This window comes from Pelodiscus sinensis, chromosome 19 (assembly GCF_049634645.1).
Source record: "Pelodiscus sinensis isolate JC-2024 chromosome 19, ASM4963464v1, whole genome shotgun sequence".
Taxonomy (NCBI): Eukaryota; Metazoa; Chordata; order Testudines; family Trionychidae; genus Pelodiscus; species Pelodiscus sinensis.
Genome location: NC_134729.1, coordinates 136,850 through 163,424, shown reverse-complemented (window position 1 = coordinate 163,424; position 26,575 = coordinate 136,850). Strand labels below are relative to the sequence as shown.

Here is a 26,575-nt window from a genome sequence, read left to right as displayed (position 1 = left end):
AATTGCAATGCTACAATTAGTTCTTCAGGGACACGGTTTAGTGAAATCGTTTTTAGGTTTGTTTACATTACAAGTTAACAAGGATAAGAGAGAACAATTTACTACCCAGCCTTCGCTGGCAAAGGGCAGCCGGCTACTTGCCAACAGGAATCGTGTAAAGAATTCGCAGAGGATGCATTGCTAGAATCGGCTACCGGCAAAGATAAAGGTAGTGGACAAGGCTCGGATCTCCCGGGGCAGACGTGCTTTTTGGGGACGGAATCTTTACTCTTCAATAGGAAGTTACAGTTGCCCCGTTTGCTTCGGTTAGCGGGTGGGAAAGCACTGAGCGAAGCAGAACCAAAGCCCTGTTGTGGCTACAGCTGTGCAGTGAAGACAGAAAAAGGAGATTCCGTTTGCAATGTAATAGCAGAGACAAAGCCCACGAGGGTTTTATTTCCAGGTAGCTTTCCCATGGCAGCCCCAGATGAGGCAGACTGCTCCGAGACCTTCCAGCTTTTCTACAGTGACCATGAAGACGAGGATTACAAGAGTGTTAGAATGTGCTAAGCCAGGGAGTTTTGGCCACATAGGCTCACTAGCCTGCTGCAATCCACCTTTGGTTAATGTCCATTGCACTGCACACGCACACACAAACAGAAAACCACACAAACCACACAGGCAAAGGAGGAAAAATGCTGTCTGAGAACTTAATAGATGTTTATACTTTTGCTCAAAGCTTTATAACCATTAAAACATACGGTATCTTTTGACATGTGATGTTGACCAAGTAAATACCCTTACATCAAACAGTCACGTTATTGGGTTTAGGCGCAGGGGCCAGATGTGGCCCTGGCTTGTCTGGATCCGGCCCCCGAGGCGCAGGACCCTCCCTGCATTGGGGAGCCCGTGCTGGCGCTCCCGCCCCCCACTGCTCCACCTTGTGGCTAGAGCCCTTGTGGCTGGGCCCCCCTAGGCTCTGAGGTGCAAGAAGAATGGGGGGGGGACTGGCTGTTTCCTTGGGCGCCACATCAGTGAGGGGTTTGTGTGTGTGGCCCCCCACTGATTTTTCTGGGGGTCATTGGCCCCCCAACCCAAACAAGTTTCCCCAGCCCGACCTGAGCCTTTGGGAGGACCTGTCCTGGTAAGTCGTGTTTTCATAGAAGCACCAAGGTGAGATAGTCATGCCCTTCGTTCCGTCCCATCTTTTAAAAGTGCCACCAATTAACCGGGTTCAGCAACACTTCTGCGTATACAGCTGCAATAATCTCGTTTAGCAGATTCCAGACACTTCCCCAGAGGGGAGACGAGGCTGAATACTACCGAGGGCCGACTGATACGCTAGTATCCCCCCCCAGACGGACGGACACACCATGCATCGGTAACACAATCACACGTGTCACTTCCGGAGGCAGGACGGTTTAAGGGAATAATAAATACACTTCTCACCAATCAGCCCCGGTTACATGCTTACAACGTGCAACCTGAACTTGAAAAAGAGACCGCCAATGGATTGGCCATTCTAACCAAAGGATGGCGATTTCAGCCGGCTCCCGCTCCTGGCTGCTGCAGAAGAGAGCATGCTGGTACACTTACAGCCCTACTCGGATCTTCTTTCCCCGGGAAGAGGCTAACCAGCAAAGCAGCGAGCTTGGCACTGAACCGCCGGCTGCATTGTGCATGTTGGAAGACAAGACATCGCAGGGCTGCATCCTGTTTCCAGAGAAGTCGACGTCAGACCTCACTGATGTCAGCAGGAACCAGCGGGGGCCTCAGGGAGCATCCCACAATTGCATATTTCACCACACGTCACTGAAAGCCGAGAGCTGGAGCTTCAGCAAGAGCCCACATACTACTGGAGCTCTGAACACATTGCGCTGGAATCCAATTACTTCCAATACAGAGGCAGGTGGATCCCGAGAGCCATGGCAATGCTTGGCCGTAATGGCGCATGTTGAATTCAGGGGAAAGCGAGGGAGATTACTGCTTAGTTGGCAGCGTGTGCAAGGCAGGAGCTAGGAAATGACCGACTACAGCTGAGCTTTCCACGGGTTGAGTGATGTTGTTTTTCCATAGAAACAATTTCAGCTACTGGAGAAGGACAGCATGATCTCACACACAGGCCGTGTGCGGCAGGCACAGGGAGAGCCATGAAACCCATAGTGTTAGAGATACGTCTCCAGCAGAGCCAAGTGTCAGCAAGAGGGGCTCACACCGCTAGCGAGCTGTCTGCCACATCCGATAGGCGAGGTTCACCCCAGGACACACAATCCTCCAGCCATGCCAAGTTAGACACAGAGTGTACACAAGGTGCAGCGAAAAAGTTGGCCATGGTTTTCTGCCCGACAGCAGTCTGTGACTACATCTACGCTACCAAGTTTGTCACCAAACCCGCCTTTTGGTGACAAAGCAGTGAGCGTGTACACACTGCGATGTGACTTTTGTCGGGAAAAATGCCCCGTTTCAACAACAAAAAACTTCCACCCTTATGAGAGAGATTTTTTTTCTTTCCCCCTTCGTGTATCAGAGAACCAGTGCCGTTTGTTTCATCGACAACTGGCCAGTATCCCACAATGTCTGCCTCGCTGGCTTTGCTCGGTGTGTTGTGATCTCTGCTGCCCTGCAGGCCTGCGCCTCTCGCCTTTCAAAGCTTTGGGAAGTGTCTGGCAGCCGAGTGAGCGGCTCCATTTGGAGCACAAACAAAGAACAAGTCACTGGAATACTCCTGTTCTGCCCAGCAGCAGGCAGACTGCAGCTGCTGAGGGTGACTGCTGTGCTTCTTTGACATTCCTCAGAGCCAAGGTGGCTGTTGGGACATGCCACGATGCGCAGGGAGCCCCTGATGTGCACTGCACTGTGGGATTCATCTTCACAAGACATTGCTCTCACTGTCCTCGATGGTGCCCCACCCTGGGCGTGATCTGTCCACGGAGGGAGCAAGTGTGAACACGCTCTGGCAATTTTTGTTTTGTCGACTGTTGGGTGTTGACATAACTTGGCGGTGGAGCTGTAGCCTCAGCCTGCAGGCCAGCAAAGGAGCGGGAAGCGGCCGTGTTGGGACAACTGGGCGCATGCAGGTACTCTAACGGTCAAGGGAGCTGTAGAAGGGATGCAAGAGTCCATGCAATGCCGCGGTAACGCCAACCACAAGCATCGGTGGGAGGAAGAACAAAAAGGAGACAAGGCCTGATTCGTGCGCCAGCATCCACGCGCAGGGCGGGCTGGGGGCCTGCTCAGGCTGGGAGCTTGAGCCCCTGCACTAGAGCATCTTTCCCGTGTCACAGCTGTCTCTGGCTACCCAGAAGTGCCACAAGGACGATCCCTCTCGGGGAAGCCTGGCTCGACACCGGCCTTTGCTTGTTTGTAAGGCAAGATGACAATGATGAAGGGCGCGTTGCCGGGTACTCGGCAGGCTGAGGGCCTTAGATACCAGCCCCTGGGCTGCGTTTCTCTCTGACTGGCTCTGGGAACCCCACTCTGGCATTTGGCGCAGAACGAAGGCCAGAAGACCAGCATGTGGGCCGATGGAGCGCTCGCTGCAAGGCCGGGTTGGATTCCCGCTCGGATACAGAGCCACCAACACGGAGCGGCAGGGGGCTCCGCGGGAGTGGGGCGCTCTGGCCGCTGGCCCCGGCCCAGAGGACTACAGACTAGTCGACGAACTGATAAGAATATAGGAGGTTATCGGATTATTCACGGGCAAGCCGTTCTGCAGGACTGCGTCCTCCTTGCCAGTAAATGTTGCAGCAGGCTGGCCAGCAGCCAGGCGGGAGCTGGTCTGGGAGGGGTGCCAGTTTAACGCAGCTCCCTTTGTGGACTGGCTGCCTGTCGCCCCACACTGCTGCCCCCGAGAAAGAGGCAGTAGCATGAGGTGGCAGCAGTCCCTATCTAGGGCAAGGTCTGAGCTCCTGGACCAGGCACGAGTTAGAACTGAGCCGAGCTGCCTGCCTGCCCAGCTCCACCCGCACTTGAAATGCAGAGCCGCAGCGGGGGGAGGTCCTGGACCCAGCGCGAGCCGGGCTGCTGGCCACCCTGCTCGCACATTACTGGCAAGGGGAGGCAGGGAAATGCGTGCGGTCTGTAGCATTAACCTATAAACTTTTGCTTCTCGGTTAATTGGTACATCGACTGCACTGTGACATCCCTAGCCAGAGAGTTCGAGTGCACTGAGCTGACAACTGAAATCTAACCAAGGCTCTAGCCGTTTCCCAGCAGGCCTGGTTCCCGAGAAGTCCTCGGGTGATGACAACATGAAAGAGAACAGGAAACAGAAAATCAGAAGAGGAGGTCTTGCTGTCACTTAACCCCGTCGCTGCTGGATTGTGCTGGATCTTCCACACAGCGGTGGAACAGTGACTTCTCATGCAGTAGTGCCCGGAGCCCACATCGCTAAGAGCCCCGACCTCAAAGCAAAGCAGAACAGAAGAAGGAGAAGGGACAGAACAGAGGCGCACACAGGGGACATGACTTGCCCCTGCCTCACAGATAGTTGCAACTCCAGTCTGCAGGACAGCTGCCCTGTTAGACCACACCCACGATCTGAGGTTTAAATGGAACACCAGCATTTACACACCTGGTACCTAGGGCACAATTTTGTTCAAACTGTTTTGCTGCTGCCTATTAAAATCAGCAGCAAAGCAGAGCTGAACACAGAGTACGCTCAAAATTGTCAAGAATTGCAGACTAAGTGTCGGGGCTGCTCTGGCTGGTTTGAGTCAGATATTTTACGAGCAAGTGAAGAACAGTTGTGGGACACTAACTCCGGCTGCTGTCACACGGACGTATCCTGCGGGAGGCGCAGATCAGTGTGTTTACTCACAATCGCCTAGGGAGGTGCAGTGATCTCCTGTCACGCAGTTGTACTAGTGGAAAAATGGGCGTAAGGCATCAGTGCCAATTCCGAAAATGAGTGAGCTCGGCTGGAAACATTTGGAATTAAAAGTGCTGTGTCACTGAATTGCTGTGTGGGATGCAGAACACGAGCCAGTCTCTCCCCTCCCAGGGTTTCTGTGTGCGCCGTAGGGCTCAGTGCCCCAGGCAGAACGCGGCCCCAGTGACCCTGGAGAGCCCCTGCCTCAGACAGCTCACAGTCTGGAAGCGGAGCGAGACGCAAACAAGGAAGGGATTTTTGCCAAGAGCACAGGACCATTTTTTACCAGTTTCTCCATATACTCCCCCTCCTGGGCGCTGCAGCTCTCCAACTCCTTCGGCCCCTGCTCAACCCCGGAGTCTTCCTTCCTCCACACCCGCACGGAAAACACTCACAAAGAGCACGTGCCTGGAGGGGGCTCTCAGCCGCTCCCCTTCCTTGGGAGGGCGAGGGAGCCAACGAGGGGCAGGCAGGCCCGGCGCGTGGGCTTGGACTAGCCACAGAGCCCTAAGGCCTGCAGACTAGGGGTCCTCACCCCCACTGAAGTGTTTCAAGGGCCCACACAGGGAAAGAGAGGGTGGCACTGGGCTGCATGGGGGGCTGGACTTTGGTAACGACACCACTTCGGGGAGCGGGGTTTTCAAAATCCATTTAAGGGTGCAAACACCCCCAGGGACACTGGGAAAAAAGTCAGCCAAGCGGGCACGCAGACTGGCGCCCGGGCTCGTCCGCTGCTGACGCTGCACCGTGTCGCTCAGTCAGATCGACTCTCGCCCCTGCTGCGGATGCCGTCCTACCGCAGCCAAGGTGCCTTCTCCCGCTGAGGGAAGAATCGGCTAGATCTGGAAACAGCATCTTCCTGGAAATACCGGGCTGGGTGGGACCTCAGAGGTCATCGAGTCCAGTCCCCCAAGTAAGTCAGGCCCTCCTGCCAGGAGAGAACTACCCCCAGCTTAGGGCAGAACTCTTGGTTACAAGAGAAACTCTCCCCTTGGACAAGGCACCATTTCCCGCTTGAGCCAACATCCCTGCTCCTGCGCAGACCAAACTTGTTTGCCAAAAGCGAAGCTCCAGCCTAGCCAGCCACCCCGCGTACGGCCCTGTCTGGGACCCTGAGCACACACCGGGCACGCACTAACCAGCCACCCCGCGTACGGCCCTGTCTGAGACCCTGAGCACACACCGGGGGCGCACTAGCCAGCCACCCCGCGTACGGCCCTGTCTGAGACCCTGAGCTTGCACCGGGGGCACACTAGCCAGCCACCCCGCGTACGGCCCTGTCTGAGACCCTGAGCTTGCACCGGGGGCACACTAGCCAGCCACCCCGCGTACGGCCCTGTCTGAGACCCTGAGCTCACACTGGGGGCGCACTAGCCAGCCACCCCGCGTACGGCCCTGTCTGAGACCCTGAGCACACACCGGGGGCGCACTAGCCAGCCACCCCGCGTACGGCCCTGTCCGACACCCTGAGCACACACCGGGTGCCGGTTGCCCTCCCACAGCGATACTTAGCACACTAGCGCAGCCGCATTGGCATGGCTCCCGTTCCCTGAAGGGGTCCTGCCTGTCCCGGGCGGGTGTCCCTGCCCTCGCCGCTGGGTGGCCGTTCGATACACCCGCTGAGCACGCCACCGCTGAGCCCAGACTGTACAAAGGAGAATTTCAGAATGATGTGGCTCGTTCAGCGATCAGTCAGCACCCTGCTTCACAGAACGTACCAAATGGAGCTGTGGTTTTCCTGCTCTTATCTAACCCTGTTATTGGAAAAGCAGCGTTGCGTGTACACACGGCACCTCCAGGAAACAGAGGCACCGGGTCACCTGGGGAACAATGGCTTTGCTGAGCAGAAGGGTATTTGCACTTTTTGGTTTCACTTGGTTCATTCTCTCAGAATGGTGCTTGGAAACTAGCGTGTGACGTGGCGCGAGACAGGACTAAACCAGCTAACTGAAAACACCTGGGGCGTAAGCCGGGCCCCAAAAGAAACCCACAGGACTCAGGAGGAGAACGTACAGCGCTGACCATGGCACCGGCCACTGGAACGACGCAAGAGGCAGTTTTGTTTGTAAGTCTCTGTTTTCACCCAATGGCGTTTGAGCCGGACTCCGATTGCTTCTCGACTGTCCACGTTGTGTTACTGAGCAACGTCGGCCATAACGCTCCCCTGGGATCCCACCTCGCCGCAGGAGTTCGGATTCCGGTCTCCCAGGGTTGCCTGCAACCGGGAAGGGACTCTACTGAACTACCCTGCGCCCGCCTTTCCCAGTCCGAGCGCCTCTGCTCATTCGCCCACCTCCATCACAGTGCCCCCCCCCCAGTCTGTGGCTGTCTGTACTGCGGCACCGCGAGGCGCGGAGCCTAGGGGCACAGGGAGATGCGCCAGGTAAGCTCCCTCCCTCGGCAGCAGTAGTTCCATCTATGGAGGGTTTGGCTACGGACCAAGCCCGTGGCACTGCCCACAGTGCCCAGACACACCTCGCGGGCTGCTGGCTCGTTACGCAGCTTCAGTGCCAAGAAGGCCACCATGTTCCTCCTTCAAACATCCTTGGCAAGGACACCTGCACCAAATGCTGCCTACCCGTTGCCATGTGAACTCCCGTTGCTCCTCCTTGGCTTCCCCACCCACGTCTGTAGCGACCCCCTCGGTCGCGCTGGACTGTCGCCTCTCACGGCAGTGACTGGCTCTGCCAGGGGGTCGCGCAAAAGGGACCGGGTCCGTGCCTTGGCCTCCTCCGTGAGGCTGCAATACAAAGGCCGTAACGTACCTCCACCAGGAAGGAGGTCTCTTTCCTGAGCTGCTACAGCCTCCTACTTCATCCCCCATGCCTAGAGCAACCTGAACGCTGCCTCGGGGGCCAGCATAAAGGCCTTCTACGCTCGGATCAGCCTGTGAATCCTCCCACGGCTTCCCTCTTGTACCTTCCTAACCGGGCGGAAGCGCCCGTGCTTCCCCTCACTCCTCTGATGCCAAGTGTACGTTCCAGAGTTCAGCGGACACGCGCCATCGCTTTGCGCAGAATCTCCTGCCCACGGCCACTTCAGATGCCAGCCAGATCCCCTCCGTGCGCCCGGCGGGAAAAATAAACAGGGCAATTACCGCCCTGGAGATAGTCAACCAGCACTCTCCTTACCTGGGGGGAGGGGGGAGAAGAGAAACACACAAGGACTAACTCTGCTGAATCCTGGGGTGAGCTGTCACTAAAGTTCTGCCTCCCTTCTCCCCCCTCTTCGACTTGCTCCATTTCCTGGCACTCGTCTCATTGGCCAGCGTGTTCCCTCCTCTCCCTCCCGGAGATGGTGTGGCTGCAGCAGTGTTGGACTGAGACCAGTTTCACTCGGTTGCGTGCGGCGGCCCCAGGGAGAGGAAAGACAACTGTGGCTGTGGAAAGACAACTCCCTGCTCTGTAGCAGGTGACCTAAAAATAACCGGAGCACGTGTTGACCCAGCCCCATGCATGTCGCTAGCCGTGAAGGCCACTTGGCGGGTCTGTTTTGAGCTACTCGGCGTTAGGCTGCTATTAATACGTACGGATTTCACGGAACAGCTCATGTACAGGTTAACTACTGCACTACTTCCTGCGGCCGGAAACCCACCCCCACTTGCTGCTCCGAGGTTTCTGGTCGGCCCCGCCACACTCAAACCAGTGCAAGGGGGCACAGCCCCCTTGATGTCAGTGCAGTGGCACCTGCTTGTGTCAGCCCTCAGTTGGATTCCAGTCACCAAAGTCAAGCCAGTGGGGGGGGGGGGGGGGGAAGGGGAGGTGGAGGGCTAGAAGTTAAAATAAAAGAACAAGTTAGAAATTACTTAGAAAAGTGAGAGGTCTGCAAGTACCTGGGCCCGATGAAATGCATCCTAGAATACTTGTGGAGCTGAGAGGAGGGATCTGAGCCATTCACTATCATACAAGTAGCAGTTCTGCAGAAAAGGACCTGGGGGTTACAGTGGATGAGAAGCTGGAGATGAGTCAACAGGGGGCCCTTGTAGCCAAGAAGGCTAATGGCATATTAGGTTGCATTAAGAGGAGCATTGCCAGCAGATCCAGAGATGTCATTATTCCCCTTTATTCGGCTTTGGTGAGGCCACATCTGGAGTACTGTGTCCAGTTCTGGGCCCCCCACTACTGGATGCCATTGGAGAGGGTCCAGCGGAGGGCAACCAAAATGATTAGGGGGCTGGAGCACATGACCTACGAGGAGAGGCTGAGAGATTTGGGTCTGTTTAGTCTGCAGAAGAGAAGAGTGAGGGGGGATTTGATAGCAGCCTTCAACTTCCTGAAGGGAGGTTCCGAAGAGGATGGAGAGAGGCTGTTCTCAGTAGTGACAGATGGCAGAACAAGGAGCAATGGGCTCAAGTTGTGGTGGGAGAGGTCCAGGTTGGATATTAGGAAAAACTATTTCCCTAGGAGGGTGGTGAAGCACTGGAATGGGTTCCCTAGGGAAGTAGTGGAGTCTTCATCCCTAGAGGTGTTTAAGTCTCGGCTTGACAAAGCCCTGGCCGGGTTGATTTAGTTGGGATTGGTCCTGCCTAGAGCAGGGGGCTGGACTTGATGACTCCTGAGGTCTCTTCCAGCTCTATGATCTTTGAAAAATCATGGAAGTCAGGAGAGATTCCAGAAGACTGGAAAAGGGCAAATCTAGTGCCTATCTGTACAAGGGAAATAAGAACAACCCGATGAACTACAGACCAGTCAGTTTAATTTCTGTGCCAGGGAAGATAATGGAGAAAGTAGATAATAACATGAGAGGTAGCAGCCAGCTTGGATTCATAAAAGACAAATTGTGTCAAACCAATCTTATAGCTTTCTTTGATAGGATAGCAAGTCTCGTGGATAAGGGACAAGTGGTGGATGTGGTATACCTAGACTTTAGTAAGGCATTGGACATGGTCTCGTATGACCTTCTGATCCATAAACTAGGGAAATACACCCTTGATGGGGTTCCCAGATAATAGTTGTTAATGGTTCACAATTCTGCTGGAAGGACACAAATGGGGTTCTGCAGGGGTCTGTTTTGGGACCGGTTCTGTTCAATATCTCCATCAACAATTTAGATGATGGCATAGAGAGTATGATTATTAAGTCTGCAGATGATACCAAGCTGCAAGTGCTTTGGCGGACAGGGTCATAATTCAAAACAATCTGGACAAACTGGAGAAATGGTCTGAGGTAAACAGGATGAAGTTCAATAAGGACAAAAGCGAAGTGCTCCACTTAGGAGCAACCCATGTCTCACACAGCATGGGAAGACGTACTGCTGAAAAGGGATCGAGAGGTCATAGTGGACCACAAGTTAAACACGGGTCAACAGTGTGGCCAAAAAGCAAACATGAGAAGCGCTGTGAGCAAGACACGAGAAGTGATTCTTCTGCTCTACTCTGCGCTGATTAGGCCTCAGTTGGAGTGTTGTGTCCAGTTCTGGGCACCGCATTTCAGGAAAGATGTGAAGAAATTGGAGAAGATCCAGAGAAGAGCAACAAGAATGTTTAAAGGCTAGAGAACATGCGCTATGAGGGGAGGCTGAAAGAACTGAGCTTGTTTAGTTTGGAAAGGCGAAGGCTGAGAGGGGACATGCGAGCGGTCTTCAGGTATCTAAAAGGGTGTCACAAGGAGGAGGGAAACAAATTGTTCTCATGGCCTCTGAGGACAGGACAAGAAGCAAGGGGCTTAAACGGCAGCAGGGGAGGTTTAGGTTGGACACGAGGAAAAACTTCTAACATCCAGGGTGGTGAAACACTGGAATAAATTGCCTGGGGGGTTGTGGAATCTCCATCCCTGAAGATATTGAAGAGCAGGTTGGACAGACGCCTGCCAGGGATGGTCAGGATGATGCTGGGTCCTGCCGCGAGAGCAGGGGATGGGACACGATGACCTCTTGGGTCCCTGCCCGTTCTAGGATTCGCTTGTCTCCCGGCTGCTTTTCAGACTCTCACATATCAAAGCATTTTCTCCATTCCAATAGGCACAACAGCATTGCTCTCTCAAATGCCGTTTGCACCATGAGGACAAGTTGAAAACAGCTTTGTTCTCCGAGTGGTCGGCTGCCACTGAGGAGACGCCTGGGGAAGCCCGGCCATCCCCCGTTAAAGCAGACCTGTGAACATTCTCTAGTTTAGATCACTGCTTCTGCACTATCCCAACAAACGACGATGCCAAGAAACGTTTCCAGAATTGTCGAAGTGCTGTTGACTGTGTGGCTGTGTTCTTTGCTGCGTAGCTGGGCGGGTTTGTCACTCCAGCCAGGGAACACATGCATGTTTCACCAGTGCGCTGGATGCAATGATTGTGGGGGATCTCGCGTTACCCCCGGGCCCCAAATGAACCCTTAGCAGCAGCAGAACAACGGTGTTCTAACGTGCACACGGGCTTTAACCATGCCTTCCCTTCCCACCACGGCCCACCAGGCTGAAGTGAAGGGTTGCATGGGCAGGGCTTGATTTAGGGCTGTGTCGATGTGTAACAGCCTAAAGCGCGGCTGCAGCAGCGACAGCGTGGCCACGACACGCGTGGAGAGAGAGCTCTCCCAGTGCGCTATACAGACCACCTCCAGGAGATGGGGTGGGGGCGTTTCCCTCACACTCCTGAGCCAGAGAGCTGCAGCACCACGAAGTGCCGGTGTGGACTCGGCCTTGGAGTACGAGCTTTGCAGTCAAGGCATAACCTTTGGAAACTGCAAAGTAGCTGCAAACAAACATCCATGCAGCCTCATTGCTAGCCAGGGTTCACAGGGCCCTTGTTTCTCTTTCCATTGGACTCGCCCACTAACTTTAAAACAAGTTTTACTGGAATCTGCCTAGTTGTTAGAAACTCGTTGATTTTTCCATGTGCTGAGACACAAGTATCGTCTGAAGCATTCCGGTCAGCGCTGGTTTCCTTACGGGCCAGAGGTGAGATTCCTGGGCTGCGCCCAGTTACATAACGAAGCTGGTTTTCCCCTCTCCTGCATGGAGAGCGTTTCTAGGAAAGAGGCTCTCTAAAGGCCGGGGCTGCACAGTTTTAAATCCTTCAGTCACCCCCACAGGGAATGCAGAGGGAATGGGGAGCTGGCTGGAAGAGAACACTGACTCGGACAAAAGCCACAGGGCACATCCCACCACTGGTCCTGTCTCAGCAGGGATGTGGCTAAGAGGCAAGCGCCTCCGAGGTGCACACCCCACTCCCCTCAGGAGAAGGGGGGCAGCAGCTCTCAGCAAGATTCACCCCACTCCAAAAAGCCATGGGAAGAAGTCGAGCCTGCTCCCCCCACACCACACTACGTATCATTTATACCTGCGCCAGCTGGGCGCAATATGCCGATAGCCCATTTCCTGGGGCGGAACAGGCAGGTGCAAGGCTGTGGTGAGCCAGGTGCAGGGTCCTGTGGCTACTTGCGCAGGTTTGCCCTACACACAACACCCGCGCTCGGGAGGAAGCCGGAATCAGGAGAACAGGGCTCTGGGAGGCTTCCTAACGACGGGGGATCGGTTTGGGTTGACGGCGTGAACGGAGGGAGGCGAACGAGCAGACTCCGAGGACACGTGTGTATTAGGCTTTATCACGGAATGGGCGAATTCAGACAAGTGACTGTTTTGACAACACGCGTTTGAATGCGGACGAGCTACTCCCCAGGCCTCTCCCTCACACAGCTGGGTGCTAGCAAGGGGACTCAGGTCACAGACCAGAACTCCACTCAGCTCCTACCAACGAGACAGGCCAGGAGGAACGCCACAAGGACAGGCCACGGCACAGTCAGATGCGCCTGTGGGAGGCTTTTAAGCACAGGCAGAGCACCAATATTCAGTGGCTGGATCAGCGCCCGTGCCACCACAGAAAAGCCTCCATGGCAAGGAGTGGGCGGGCTGTCAGGCCCGTTCTTCAGAGGGCCAAGTGGGACGGATACAGCCACTGCCATGCAGCTCAGACACGGACCCAGCGCCACCTCCACAACCACTATGGGAACCAGAACCCAATGAATCTCCACCCCTGATCAGCGCCGCACCGAACCCCCCCCCGGCATCCCGCTGTAGGCTAACCCAGGCTCTGGAAAACACGGAGACACTGGGGAAACCCGAGTGCAGGGACACGCGGCCCCTTTCAATCCAGGACACGGCGGAGCAGCCACGACCCGCGTGCAGCTCGAGGGGGGGACGTTTCCCAGGTCACAAGGCCCCCTAGGAAGGAACGTGCTTCAAATAGGGAATCCCATCTAACTCGCTAACTGGTTAAATGTTAAGTTTAACTGATTAAACGGGGTTGGGGGGGAGCGGCTGCCTCCCTCCCTGGCTCCTTCCTGCCCCATGTTGGGCTGCTGGCTCCCAGTCCATGCAGTCTGGGCTCGGCAGCCTCGCGAGGGGCCAGAGCAGCTCTTGGCGTAACCGTTAACCGTTCATATCCCCAGTCTCGAAGACATTTCCTTCACTTCCCTGGCATTGAACGGTGGCGAACGGTTTTGTAAACAAGACAGAGCAGCTACTTCCAAGAGCAGTCCTGTTTGTGCTTTAGCATGGCGAGGGCAAGGCTGAGCTTAACCTCAAATGGCTTTTGGACCGCCCTACTTCTATGGGCCCTGGATTTTTACATCAAGCAGCCCGCCTGTTTCTGCTGCCCGGAGAACACGCAAACAGGGTTTCAAAGACGGGCCAGGTCCAAGAGACACTCAGCTGGGAAGCGGAAAGCTCGGATTTCGAAAGGAAATCGCCAGAGATTAGAGGAACACGAGACACTTGGAACTTGTCTAGGAAGGGAGATGGCACACAAGGTATTTCAATGATGAGGTTACGGGGGTAAGTTGATCTAGTGCAGGGTTTTCAAAGCTGGGCCGTGGGCCCGCCTGGGTAAGTCACCGGTGGGCCCCGAGACTCTTGGTTTATCTAAGCGTCCGTAGGCATGGAGCCTGGAGGCGCCCACTGGCGGCGGTTTGCCATTTCCAGCCAAGGGGAGCTGCGGGAAGCAGTGTGCGGGGGGGCCATGACCCAGCTTTGAAAGCCCCTGATCTAGCGCAGTGTGTCTGCATTACGGCGTCCCTACATGGATGGGTACGAGGCCCTATGATTGGGAGCAACGTGTGGGCCGACTGCACAAATTCTCCTTTCAATCCCGGTGAATGCGAAAAGCTCAGCTCAGAGCTGGGAACCTTCTTCCCCATGAAGTATCGCGGCCTAGTGACACCCCAAATTAGGAATGAAGTGAGCAAGAGACGCATGAAACGGTCCGCACGTGCCTGCAGACTGCTGCCTTCTTTGGCCATTCCACGGCAGTGACGAGGGATTCTGAGCATTTCCATGGCTGGTGCTTACCCGGAGATGCATCTCAAAAGGAGCCTGACAGTCAGAGGGCAGGAGCAGCCCGAGATCATTGTGCACGTCATCCATGCCCAGGAGCTGGGGCAGGACTTGGCAGTTCGAGATCAGAGGCAAGGGTCAGAAGCCAGGAACCGGAGCCCAGGGTCAGGACTGGGTTACTGGAGTGGGGAAGGCTGGGAACAAGCAGACTCAGGCCCTGGGCGAGTGGTTTGACTGGCCTACGGACTCTTCCAACCAACCAGGCCACTCACGCTTGGCTTGCTAGGGTGCCCGGGGACTGGATCTACTGGTTGGCGCTCAGCCCTGCTTCAAAACAGGCCTCTTTCCAAGGTGCCCCAGGAAACAAGAAGCCTCCGGAGACCTGCTAATCACTTGGGAAGGTTTAGGCCAGCGGTTCCCAAACTTCTCTGCATCACGCACCCCCAAATAGCAGCAAAACTTGTTGAGGAGAAAAAGGGAATTGACCAGGGCGGAAAAACAAAAATAGCAGCAAAATTGGGGAGGAGGGAGGGGAGAAGAGGGCCGAGGGGGGACTGGCCCGCCCCCCCCGTTTGGGAAGAGGGCCGAGGGGGGACTGGCCCGCCCCCCCCATTTGGGAAGAGGGCCGAGGGGGGACTGGCCCGCCCCCCGTTTGGGAACCCAATGGTTTAGGCTGGAGAGTTGTCAGAGCGACCCGAGGGATTCGAGGCCACGAGAGCCCGCCCTGAACTACTGCGCAGCGCTGGTCAGCACCGAGGCAGGGCACCGCCGCTTACTCACATTCTTTCATCATGCCGATGTCCACGCAGCGCTTCAGCCGGCAGGCCTGGCAATGCCGCCGGTTGTCTTTGGTGATCTTGCAGTCGCTGTTGAACGGGCACGTGAACATGGCTTTTCTTTTCATGCTCCTCCTGCAAGTAAAACACCAACAAGAGGCTTGTTTGCTGCTCAGGAAGCACGGACGCTGTGTGGGGAGACTGCTGCAGAGCACTGCGTGGGGCAGCGGGAGGGCTCTCCCCGATTCAGCCATGCTGGCCAATCACACGGGACTGGGATTTTAAAAATGGTAAATTTCATGATTTCAATCTGAAACTTCCTGGTGTTTATTCTTAAGAGACTGGAGGGGGGTTGGGCGCTGCTACCTTCCTTCTGCCCCGCTGCTGGCGGCAGCGCTGCCGCTGGAGTTGGGCAGCTGGAGAGCAGCAGCTGCTAGCCAGGGGCCCAGCTTGAGGGTGGAGCTGCCAGCAGCCGTGCAGAAGGAAGGATGGCTCAGTATGGTACTGCCACCCTTCCTTCTGCGCTGCCTTCACGGCTGGGTACCCAGCCAACACTGCACCCACCCCTCTCCAGCTGCCCAGCGCAGAAGTAAGGGCAGCAATACTGTGACCCTCCGAAAATAACCTTGTGATCCCTCCGCAACTCCCACTTTGAGACCTGCCGGGCTCCCCCGTGACGTCTAGAACATGGGGGAAGAATACAAAACCCCCGACTTCGGGGGAGAACACTCAATTTCACAGACCAGGACACATTTTGCATGCCCTACTATATTCACAGTCCCTCAAACCCAGCTCTCCAGGGAATGGGCTGTGGGGTGAGGACTGCCAGGATGAGCCAGAAAAGTCCTCTATGGTGCCACTGTTCAGTCTGTGAGCTTTGCATGTTTAAATACCCTTTTAAAAAAAGTTTGAAGGACAGTCACAATTAGCATGTATCTATGGGTTCTTTTAAAGGTTTAAAATGTCCAAGCTGCTCAGAAGGAAAAAAAGGGCTTCTTGTCAACAAGTACATCATGTACTAGAAACAGGAAAATATTAGCCACAGTTTAAATGTCAGTTTTGGATATTGTGAAATTGGACAGAAAAGAGTGGGCAGGATTTACAGAAAAGTACAGAACTGAACCACAGGCAGCAAAAGCAAAGGAAACCAAACCAACTTGGAGCGTAGGTCAGCCTGTGCCTAGCAAGGGACTTGCAAAAGCAGTGGAGACTATTAAACATTTACCAGGCTTTATAGCCTACTGGCTGGAGTGCGAGACACAATCCCATGGCAGGGCATGGGTGAAATCACAGCACGTGTCCCCTCTTAAATGCCCATGCCCTGTGCTGTGCGGGCGCATGGCATGAAGATTTGTAATGCAGGGCACTCAGAGTCCTAGGTCCCAACAAGGTGGAACTTGTCCTCTGACCAGTACTGGATTTCTCGGGGGGCAGGGACCGATTTTTCTAGCCCAGAACGGTCCTAGGGCTGCGAAGCGCTGCCACTACAACACTGCACAGCGCGTGCGGTTTTAAAGACGAGCAGGGGCTCCTCTATTGCGCTTGGTTTCCGTATGGTGCGACACGGGAACCCACCCGCCTTGCTGCGGCTGAAGAGTGCAGTGCAAGGTGCAGCCCAGCTGCGAGCAGACACAAAGTGCCCTGGGGAAGCGCCGTAGTTGGCGATGGACACGAATACCAAATGCACCCTAGAGAAAGGAGGGGAAGTGTGACGGTGTCTCCAAGCAGAGCTCTAAGCCAGGAGGGCACTGGGAGCGGTGGCAGCCCAGGCCTGGACGCCTACCCTGGAATTTTACAGCCCAGCAGAAAAGCCCTGGGAGCCCCAGCCAGATGAAGTGGGCCAGGGACAGGCGCGGTTACAATTTATAATCAGGGCGGATGCAGCCCCCAGCTCCCGACTGTCCCCAGCTGCAGAACCCTGTCCCCACTGGCACTCTGTCCCCTGCTGCAGAACTCTCCCCTCCCAGCACCCTGTTCCCTCTCCCCTGCCCCCAGCCGCAGAACTCGGCCCCCACAAAATGTAAAATTAGAAATGCTTCATTTTAGATGTAAATAGCATGAATAAAAAACAGACCGTTTATTTCATAACTATAAACACGTGATTTTAATTTTATACATCGCATCATTTAAAAATAAACTGTTTATCAGAGTGTGTAAGTAAAGGCTGGGGATAGCAAGTGATGGACAGGAGAATAGAGAGGGCGGGGCTTCAAGGAGGGGCGGGGCTTCAAGGAGGGGTGGGGCGGTAGGTTGTCGCCTGTGCTGAGATTTAAAAAGTGATCTTGGGTGTAAAAAGGTTGGAGAGCCCTGCTCTAATAGGCCAGTAGGAGCCAGACCCGGATGCTGTTCCTGGTGGGTTTCCGTGGGTATCTTACTTTACTACTCCGTGACCATTTCCCTTCCCGGCCTTTGTCTTGTCTCCTTGGATCGTAAGCCCCGCCACGTGGGCTCTCGCTGTACTTCTGTGCAGTGCCTAGCGCAATGGGGCAGCCCACGGCAACACCAGACCGGACAGGAACACGAGTGGCCCAGCGCTGCTTCCCTTCAAGTTCCTCCCACTGGCATTTCAGCGCCACTCTCGGTGGCTTGGGCCACGGCTCAGCAGGAGGCGGAGGAGAGAGCATCTCCAAGCAAATACTGGCATGGCCCAAAGCCGGCAGTGGGGTTTCCCGTTTGACCTTGCAGCCCTGATCCACTTGTGCCAACCAGGCTACTCCAGGAAAGCGGAAAGAGGCCCTGCAAGAGCGACATTACACGGAACAGGTTTGGGGTCATTTAACCAAACAGGGAGCACAACGGTACCTATCGGATACGCTACAAGCCAAAGTCTGTTGCCTGAATAAGATCAGATGGGCCCCAAAATCTGCAATCAACTCTCCTTTGTGGCTCTGTTACTGTACTTCCTCTCCACAGCTGGGCAGGGAGACGGGGAGCAGCTTTTCTCGCCCCGGACCAGGCGTCCCGCCGCTCGAGTCCTCCGGGGCGAGAAAATCACCGTTCGTAACTGCGGATCCGACATAAGTCGGATCCGCGTAACTCGGGGACTGCCTGTATTTTAGGAGGCAGGGAGCTCAGCAAAATGGGTGTTTATCCTGCCGGGGGCCTCCAGGTTCCTGGGATACAAGTCAATGGAGTACAGTACTTGGGGTTTTGCGCTTGGGGTCTCTTGTAACAGCTGCATGCAGAGCAGCAGTGGCAAACAGCAGGGTTTCAAGAGGCTTTTTAAAAGCAAGCCTTAATGCTCAGAGCACATGGGGGCCTGTGTCTCTATGACAAAGGAAACACTTACAGAGTCAGCACAGTGAGGGAAGACGGCCGACCCACAGACGCGCAGGCTGTCCGGCTCCGTCCTGCCACAGGGTATTTTATGAAACTTACAGAACCAGCCACTTCAAGGGTCCCTCCAGGCATACCGCTGAAAATTAAAATGAACCAAATCCCTTCCCGTGCTAATCCTCTCCTGTGCAGGCCTGAACAGGCTCTGGATTCAACTAAAAGCCAAGTGCATGTCAGTGCATGCCACACAGAGGTTTGGGGGGCCTGGGCATAATCTGAAACCCTTCAAAAGGACTTGCACCAGCTCCCCAGTGCGGGCGTTACAACCAGTCACCCGGGATTGCTGCACTACTCCGGTCTGGCCAAGCTGGCCCGAGAGGCCACAGCGGAGCGCAGGGTTCCAGGGCAGGAAGGATCGTCCCCTCAAAGCCCGGAATGTACCGGCTTGGCTACCAGTGAGAAAGGGGAGATTCCTTCCCCACGCACTCTGATCAGCGACGCGGGGGAGGCTGGAACGAAGAGCGCGCAGACGCGTGTGGCTGCAGGAAAAGAACTTCAATCGCATTCCACTAACCGTGGGCAGTTCTCAGTACGCTGGCTTGGAAACCCACCTGAGCGCCTGCCGCACTGAAAACTAGGCCCGCCATTTAAGAGACGTTTGAAAAGACTTTGGTTTCAAACCTGGGCCAAGATCCCGGATTCTAGGGGATACTCCAATTGGCGCCCAGGAGGCAGTGAGCTCGTTAGGGCAGGCAGTCTCCTTCTGAGGTTTAATTACAGAGCCTATCAGTGAGAGCCTGTTCCCTGACTGGGACCCCTCGAAGGGGCTTCTACAATACAAGGAAGCAGTATCACTCCCAAGGCAGCATTTCCGCAACGTTTTTTATGATGTACCCCTTAAAAACTGTAACTATCCCCCGTGTACACACATTTTTTCCTACCCTTGCAACACATTTGTTTAAACAACCTCATCGTAGCCAGGCGGGCGATGAAAGTTTTGGGTGTAAAAAGTACAAAAATAATAAAGCGCTGTCAAAAACAACAATTGCGTTTTCTCCAAGTGTCAGTTGTGTTGACGTGCCCCCCAGACTTGAGTAGCCCTCGGGACTCGTACCGCGGGGGAGAAACACCGCCCGGGGGCTCTGGGCCACTGCCCCTGGGAAGGAGTCAGCCCCCCAGACTCGTACCGCGGGGGAGAAACGCCGCCCGGGGGCTCTGGGCCACTGCCCCTGCGAAGGAGTCAGCCCCCCAGACTCGTACCGCGGGGGAGAAACACCGCCCGGGGGCTCTGGGCCACTGCCCCTGCGAAGGAGTCAGCCCCCCAGACTCGTACCGCGGGGGAGAAACACCGCCCTGGGGCTCTGGGCCACTGCCCCTGCGAAGGAGTCAGCCCCCCAGACTCGTACCGCGGGGGAGAAACGCCGCCCGGGGGCTCTGCGCCACTGCCCCTGCGAAGGAGTCAGCCCCCCAGACTCGTACCGCGGGGGAGAAACACCGCCCGGGGGCTCTGGGCCACTGCCCCTGCGAAGGAGTCAGCCCCCCAGACTCGTACCGCGGGGGAGAAACACCGCCCGGGGGCCCTGGGCCACTGCCCCTGCGAAGGAGTCAGCCCCCCAGACTCGTACCGCGGGGGAGAAACACCGCCCGGGGGCTCTGGGCCACTGCCCCTGGGAAGGAGTCAGCCCCCCAGACTCGTACCGCGGGGGAGAAACGCCGCCCGGGGGCTCTGGGCCACTGCCCCTGCGAAGGAGTCAGCCCCCCAGACTCGTACCGCGGGGGAGAAACACGGCCCGGGGGCTCTGGGCCACTGCCCCTGCGAAGGAGTCAGCCCCCCAGACTCGTACCGCGGGGGAGAAACACCGCCCTGGGGCCCTGGGCCACTGCCCCTGCGAAGGAGTCAGCCCCCCAGACTCGTACCGCGGGGGAGAAACGCCGCCCGGGGGCTCTGGGCCACTGCCCCTGCGAAGGAGTCAGCCCCCCAGACTCGTACCGCGGGGGAGAAACACCGCCCGGGGGCTCTGCGCCACTGCCCCTGCGAAGGAGTCAGCCCCCCAGACTCGTACCGCGGGGGAGAAACACCGCCCGGGGGCTCTGGGCCACTGCCCCTGCGAAGGAGTCAGCCCCCCAGACTCGTACCGCGGGGGAGAAACACCGCCCGGGGGCTCTGGGCCACTGCCCCTGCGAAGGAGTCAGCCCCCCAGACTCGTACCGCGGGGGAGAAACACCGCCCGGGGGCTCTGGGCCACTGCCCCTGCGAAGGAGTCAGCCCCCCAGACTCGTACCGCGGGGGAGAAACACCGCCCTGGGGCTCTGCGCCACTGCCCCTGCGAAGGAGTCAGCCCCCCAGACTCGTACCGCGGGGGAGAAACACCGCCCTGGGGCTCTGGGCCACTGCCCCTGCGAAGGAGTCAGCCCCCCAGACTCGTACCGCGGGGGAGAAACACCGCCCGGGGGCTCTGCGCCACTGCCCCTGCGAAGGAGTCAGCCCCCCAGACTCGTACCGCGGGGGAGACACACCGCCCGGGGGCTCTGGGCCACTGCCCCTGGGAAGGAGTCAGCCCCCCAGACTCGTACCGCGGGGGAGAAACGCCGCCCGGGGGCCCTGGGCCACTGCCCCTGCGAAGGAGTCAGCCCCCCAGACTCGTACCGCGGGGGAGAAACGCCGCCCGGGGGCTCTGCGCCACTGCCCCTGCGAAGGAGTCAGCCCCCCAGACTCGTACCGCGGGGGAGAAACACCGCCCGGGGGCTCTGGGCCACTGCCCCTGCGAAGGAGTCAGCCCCCCAGACTCGTACCGCGGGGGAGAAACACCGCCCGGGGGCCCTGGGCCACTGCCCCTGCGAAGGAGTCAGCCCCCCAGACTCGTACCGCGGGGGAGAAACACGGCCCGGGGGCTCTGGGCCACTGCCCCTGCGAAGGAGTCAGCCCCCCAGACTCGTACCGCGGGGGAGAAACGCCGCCCGGGGGCTCTGGGCCACTGCCCCTGCGAAGGAGTCAGCCCCCAGACTCGTACCGCGGGGGAGAAACACCGCCCGGGGGCTCTGGGCCACTGCCCCTGCGAAGGAGTCAGCCCCCCAGACTCGTACCGCGGGGGAGAAACACCGCCCGGGGGCTCTGGGCCACTGCCCCTGCGAAGGAGTCAGCCCCCCAGACTCGTACCGCGGGGGAGAAACACCGCCCGGGGGCTCTGCGCCACTGCCCCTGCGAAGGAGTCAGCCCCCCAGACTCGTACCGCGGGGGAGAAACGCCGCCCGGGGGCTCTGGGCCACTGCCCCTGCGAAGGAGTCAGCCCCCCAGACTCGTACCGCGGGGGAGAAACACCGCCCGGGGGCCCTGCGCCACTGCCCCTGCGAAGGAGTCAGCCCCCCAGACTCGTACCGCGGGGGAGAAACACCGCCCGGGGGCCCTGCGCCACTGCCCCTGCGAAGGAGTCAGCCCCCCAGACTCGTACCGCGGGGGAGAAACACCGCCCGGGGGCTCTGCGCCACTGCCCCTGCGAAGGAGTCAGCCCCCCAGACTCGTACCGCGGGGGAGAAACGCCGCCCGGGGGCTCTGCGCCACTGCCCCTGCGAAGGAGTCAGCCCCCCAGACTCGTACCGCGGGGGAGAAACACCGCCCGGGGGCTCTGCGCCACTGCCCCTGCGAAGGAGTCAGCCCCCCAGACTCGTACCACGGGGGAGAAACGCCGCCCGGGGGCTCTGGGCCACTGCCCCTGCGAAGGAGTCAGCCCCCCAGACTCGTACCGCGGGGGAGAAACACCGCCCGGGGGCTCTGGGCCACTGCCCCTGCGAAGGAGTCAGCCCCCCAGACTCGTACCGCGGGGGAGAAACACCGCCCGGGGGGCTCTGGGCCACTGCCCCTGCGAAGGAGTCAGCCCCCCAGACTCGTACCGCGGGGGAGAAACGCCGCCCGGGGGCTCTGGGCCACTGCCCCTGCGAAGGAGTCAGCCCCCCAGACTCGTACCGCGGGGGAGAAACGCCGCCCGGGGGCTCTGGGCCACTGCCCCTGCGAAGGAGTCAGCCCCCCAGACTCGTACCGCGGGGGAGAAACACCGCCCGGGGGCTCTGCGCCACTGCCCCTGCGAAGGAGTCAGCCCCCCAGACTCGTACCGCGGGGGAGAAACACCGCCCGGGGGCCCTGGGCCACTGCCCCTGCGAAGGAGTCAGCCCCCCAGACTCGTACCGCGGGGGAGAAACACCGCCCGGGGGCTCTGGGCCACTGCCCCTGCGAAGGAGTCAGCCCCCCAGACTCGTACCGCGGGGGAGAAACGCCGCCCGGGGGGCTCTGGGCCACTGCCCCTGCGAAGGAGTCAGCCCCCCAGACTCGTACCGCGGGGGAGAAACGCCGCCCGGGGGCTCTGGGCCACTGCCCCTGCGAAGGAGTCAGCCCCCCAGACTCGTACCGCGGGGGAGAAACGCCGCCCGGGGGCTCTGCGCCACTGCCCCTGCGAAGGAGTCAGCCCCCCAGACTCGTACCGCGGGGGAGAAACACCGCCCGGGGGCTCTGGGCCACTGCCCCTGCGAAGGAGTCAGCCCCCCAGACTCGTACCGCGGGGGAGAAACGCCGCCCGGGGGCTCTGGGCCACTGCCCCTGCGAAGGAGTCAGCCCCCCAGACTCGTACCGCGGGGGAGAAACGCCGCCCGGGGGCTCTGGGCCACTGCCCCTGCGAAGGAGTCAGCCCCCCAGACTCGTACCGCGGGGGAGAAACGCCGCCCGGGGGCTCTGGGCCACTGCCCCTGCGAAGGAGTCAGCCCCCCAGACTCGTACCGCGGGGGAGAAACACCGCCCGGGGGCTCTGGGCCACTGCCCCTGCGAAGGAGTCAGCCCCCCAGACTCGTACCGCGGGGGAGAAACACCGCCCGGGGGCTCTGCGCCACTGCCCCTGCGAAGGAGTCAGCCCCCCAGACTCGTACCGCGGGGGAGAAACACCGCCCGGGGGCTCTGGGCCACTGCCCCTGCGAAGGAGTCAGCCCCCCAGACTCGTACCGCGGGGGAGAAACGCCGCCCGGGGGCTCTGGGCCACTGCCCCTGGGAAGGAGTCAGCCCCCCAGACTCGTACCGCGGGGGAGAAACACCGCCCGGGGGCTCTGCGCCACTGCCCCTGCGAAGGAGTCAGCCCCCCAGACTCGTACCGCGGGGGAGAAACACCGCCCGGGGGCCCTGGGCCACTGCCCCTGCGAAGGAGTCAGCCCCCCAGACTCGTACCGCGGGGGAGACACACCGCCCGGGGGCTCTGCGCCACTGCCCCTGCGAAGGAGTCAGCCCCCCAGACTCGTACCGCGGGGGAGAAACACCGCCCGGGGGCTCTGGGCCACTGCCCCTGCGAAGGAGTCAGCCCCCCAGACTCGTACCGCGGGGGAGAAACACCGCCCGGGGGCTCTGCGCCACTGCCCCTGCGAAGGAGTCAGCCCCCCAGACTCGTACCGCGGGGGAGAAACGCCGCCCGGGGGCTCTGGGCCACTGCCCCTGCGAAGGAGTCAGCCCCCCAGACTCGTACCGCGGGGGAGAAACACCGCCCGGGGGCTCTGGGCCACTGCCCCTGCGAAGGAGTCAGCCCCCCAGACTCGTACCGCGGGGGAGAAACACCGCCCGGGGGCTCTGGGCCACTGCCCCTGCGAAGGAGTCAGCCCCCCAGACTCGTACCGCGGGGGAGAAACACCGCCCGGGGGCTCTGGGCCACTGCCCCTGCGAAGGAGTCAGCCCCCCAGACTCGTACCGCGGGGGAGAAACGCCGCCCGGGGGCTCTGCGCCACTGCCCCTGCGAAGGAGTCAGCCCCCAGACTCGTACCGCGGGGGAGAAACACCGCCCGGGGGCCCTGGGCCACTGCCCCTGCGAAGGAGTCAGCCCCCCAGACTCGTACCGCGGGGGAGAAACACCGCCCTGGGGCTCTGCGCCACTGCCCCTGCGAAGGAGTCAGCCCCCCAGACTCGTACCGCGGGGGAGAAACACCGCCCGGGGGCTCTGGGCCACTGCCCCTGCGAAGGAGTCAGCCCCCCAGACTCGTACCGCGGGGGAGAAACGCCGCCCTGGGGCCCTGGGCCACTGCCCCTGCGAAGGAGTCAGCCCCCCAGACTCGTACCGCGGGGGAGAAACACCGCCCGGGGGCTCTGGGCCACTGCCCCTGCGAAGGAGTCAGCCCCCCAGACTCGTACCGCGGGGGAGAAACACCGCCCGGGGGCTCTGCGCCACTGCCCCTGCGAAGGAGTCAGCCCCCCAGACTCGTACCGCGGGGGAGAAACGCTGCCCGGGGGCTCTGGGCCACTGCCCCTGCGAAGGAGTCAGCCCCCCAGACTCGTACCGCGGGGGAGAAACACCGCCCGGGGGCTCTGGGCCACTGCCCCTGCGAAGGAGTCAGCCCCCCAGACTCGTACCGCGGGGGAGAAACACCGCCCTGGGGCTCTGCGCCACTGCCCCTGCGAAGGAGTCAGCCCCCCAGACTCGTACCGCGGGGGAGAAACACCGCCCGGGGGCTCTGGGCCACTGCCCCTGCGAAGGAGTCAGCCCCCCAGACTCGTACCGCGGGGGAGAAACGCCGCCCGGGGGCTCTGGGCCACTGCCCCTGCGAAGGAGTCAGCCCCCCAGACTCGTACCGCGGGGGAGAAACACCGCCCGGGGGCTCTGGGCCACTGCCCCTGCGAAGGAGTCAGCCCCCCAGACTCGTACCGCGGGGGAGAAACACCGCCCTGGGGCCCTGGGCCACTGCCCCTGCGAAGGAGTCAGCCCCCCAGACTCGTACCGCGGGGGAGAAACACCGCCCTGGGGCTCTGGGCCACTGCCCCTGCGAAGGAGTCAGCCCCCCAGACTCGTACCGCGGGGGAGAAACACCGCCCGGGGGCTCTGGGCCACTGCCCCTGCGAAGGAGTCAGCCCCCCAGACTCGTACCGCGGGGGAGAAACACCGCCCGGGGGCCCTGGGCCACTGCCCCTGCGAAGGAGTCAGCCCCCCAGACTCGTACCGCGGGGGAGAAACACCGCCCTGGGGCTCTGCGCCACTGCCCCTGCGAAGGAGTCAGCCCCCCAGACTCGTACCGCGGGGGAGAAACACCGCCCGGGGGCTCTGGGCCACTGCCCCTGCGAAGGAGTCAGCCCCCCAGACTCGTACCGCGGGGGAGACACACCGCCCGGGGGCTCTGCGCCACTGCCCCTGCGAAGGAGTCAGCCCCCCAGACTCGTACCGCGGGGGAGACACACCGCCCGGGGGCTCTGCGCCACTGCCCCTGCGAAGGAGTCAGCCCCCCAGACTCGTACCGCGGGGGAGAAACACCGCCCGGGGGCTCTGCGCCACTGCCCCTGCGAAGGAGTCAGCCCCCCAGACTCGTACCGCGGGGGAGAAACGCCGCCCGGGGGCTCTGGGCCACTGCCCCTGCGAAGGAGTCAGCCCCCCAGACTCGTACCGCGGGGGAGAAACGCCGCCCGGGGGCTCTGGGCCACTGCCCCTGCGAAGGAGTCAGCCCCCCAGACTCGTACCGCGGGGGAGAAACACCGCCCGGGGGCTCTGGGCCACTGCCCCTGCGAAGGAGTCAGCCCCCCAGACTCGTACCGCGGGGGAGAAACACCGCCCGGGGGCTCTGGGCCACTGCCCCTGCGAAGGAGTCAGCCCCCCAGACTCGTACCGCGGGGGAGAAACACCGCCCAGGGGCTCTGCGCCACTGCCCCTGCGAAGGAGTCAGCCCCCCAGACTCGTACCGCGGGGGAGAAACACCGCCCGGGGGCCCTGGGCCACTGCCCCTGCGAAGGAGTCAGCCCCCCAGACTCGTACCGCGGGGGAGACACACCGCCCGGGGGCTCTGGGCCACTGCCCCTGCGAAGGAGTCAGCCCCCCAGACTCGTACCGCGGGGGAGACACACCGCCCTGGGGCTCTGGGCCACTGCCCCTGCGAAGGAGTCAGCCCCCCAGACTCGTACCGCGGGGGAGAAACACCGCCTGGGGGCTCTGGGCCACTGCCCCTGCGAAGGAGTCAGCCCCCCAGACTCGTACCGCGGGGGAGAAACACCGCCCGGGGGCTCTGGGCCACTGCCCCTGGGAAGGAGTCAGCCCCCCAGACTCGTACCGCGGGGGAGAAACACCGCCCGGGGGCTCTGCGCCACTGCCCCTGCGAAGGAGTCAGCCCCCCAGACTCGTACCGCGGGGGAGAAACACCGCCCGGGGGCTCTGGGCCACTGCCCCTGCGAAGGAGTCAGCCCCCCAGACTCGTACCGCGGGGGAGAAACGCCGCCCTGGGGCCCTGGGCCACTGCCCCTGCGAAGGAGTCAGCCCCCCAGACTCGTACCGCGGGGGAGAAACACCGCCCGGGGGCTCTGGGCCACTGCCCCTGCGAAGGAGTCAGCCCCCCAGACTCGTACCGCGGGGGAGAAACACCGCCCGGGGGCTCTGGGCCACTGCCCCTGCGAAGGAGTCAGCCCCCCAGACTCGTACCGCG

General features: G+C 60.1%; 1 protein-coding gene across 5 annotated transcripts in view; it reads right to left on the bottom strand.

Annotated features, from left to right (window-relative positions):
* VDR (vitamin D receptor) overlaps positions 1 to 26,575 on the bottom strand; it is a 91,667-nt gene that overhangs the window by 11,612 nt on the left and 53,480 nt on the right. For all 5 annotated transcript variants that reach the window (XM_075901593.1, XM_075901597.1, XM_075901594.1 and 2 more), the window contains one exon: positions 14,886 to 15,016. In XM_075901593.1, the coding sequence (XP_075757708.1) occupies positions 14,886 to 15,016 (131 nt within the window). The remainder of the gene's footprint in view (positions 1 to 14,885; positions 15,017 to 26,575) is intronic.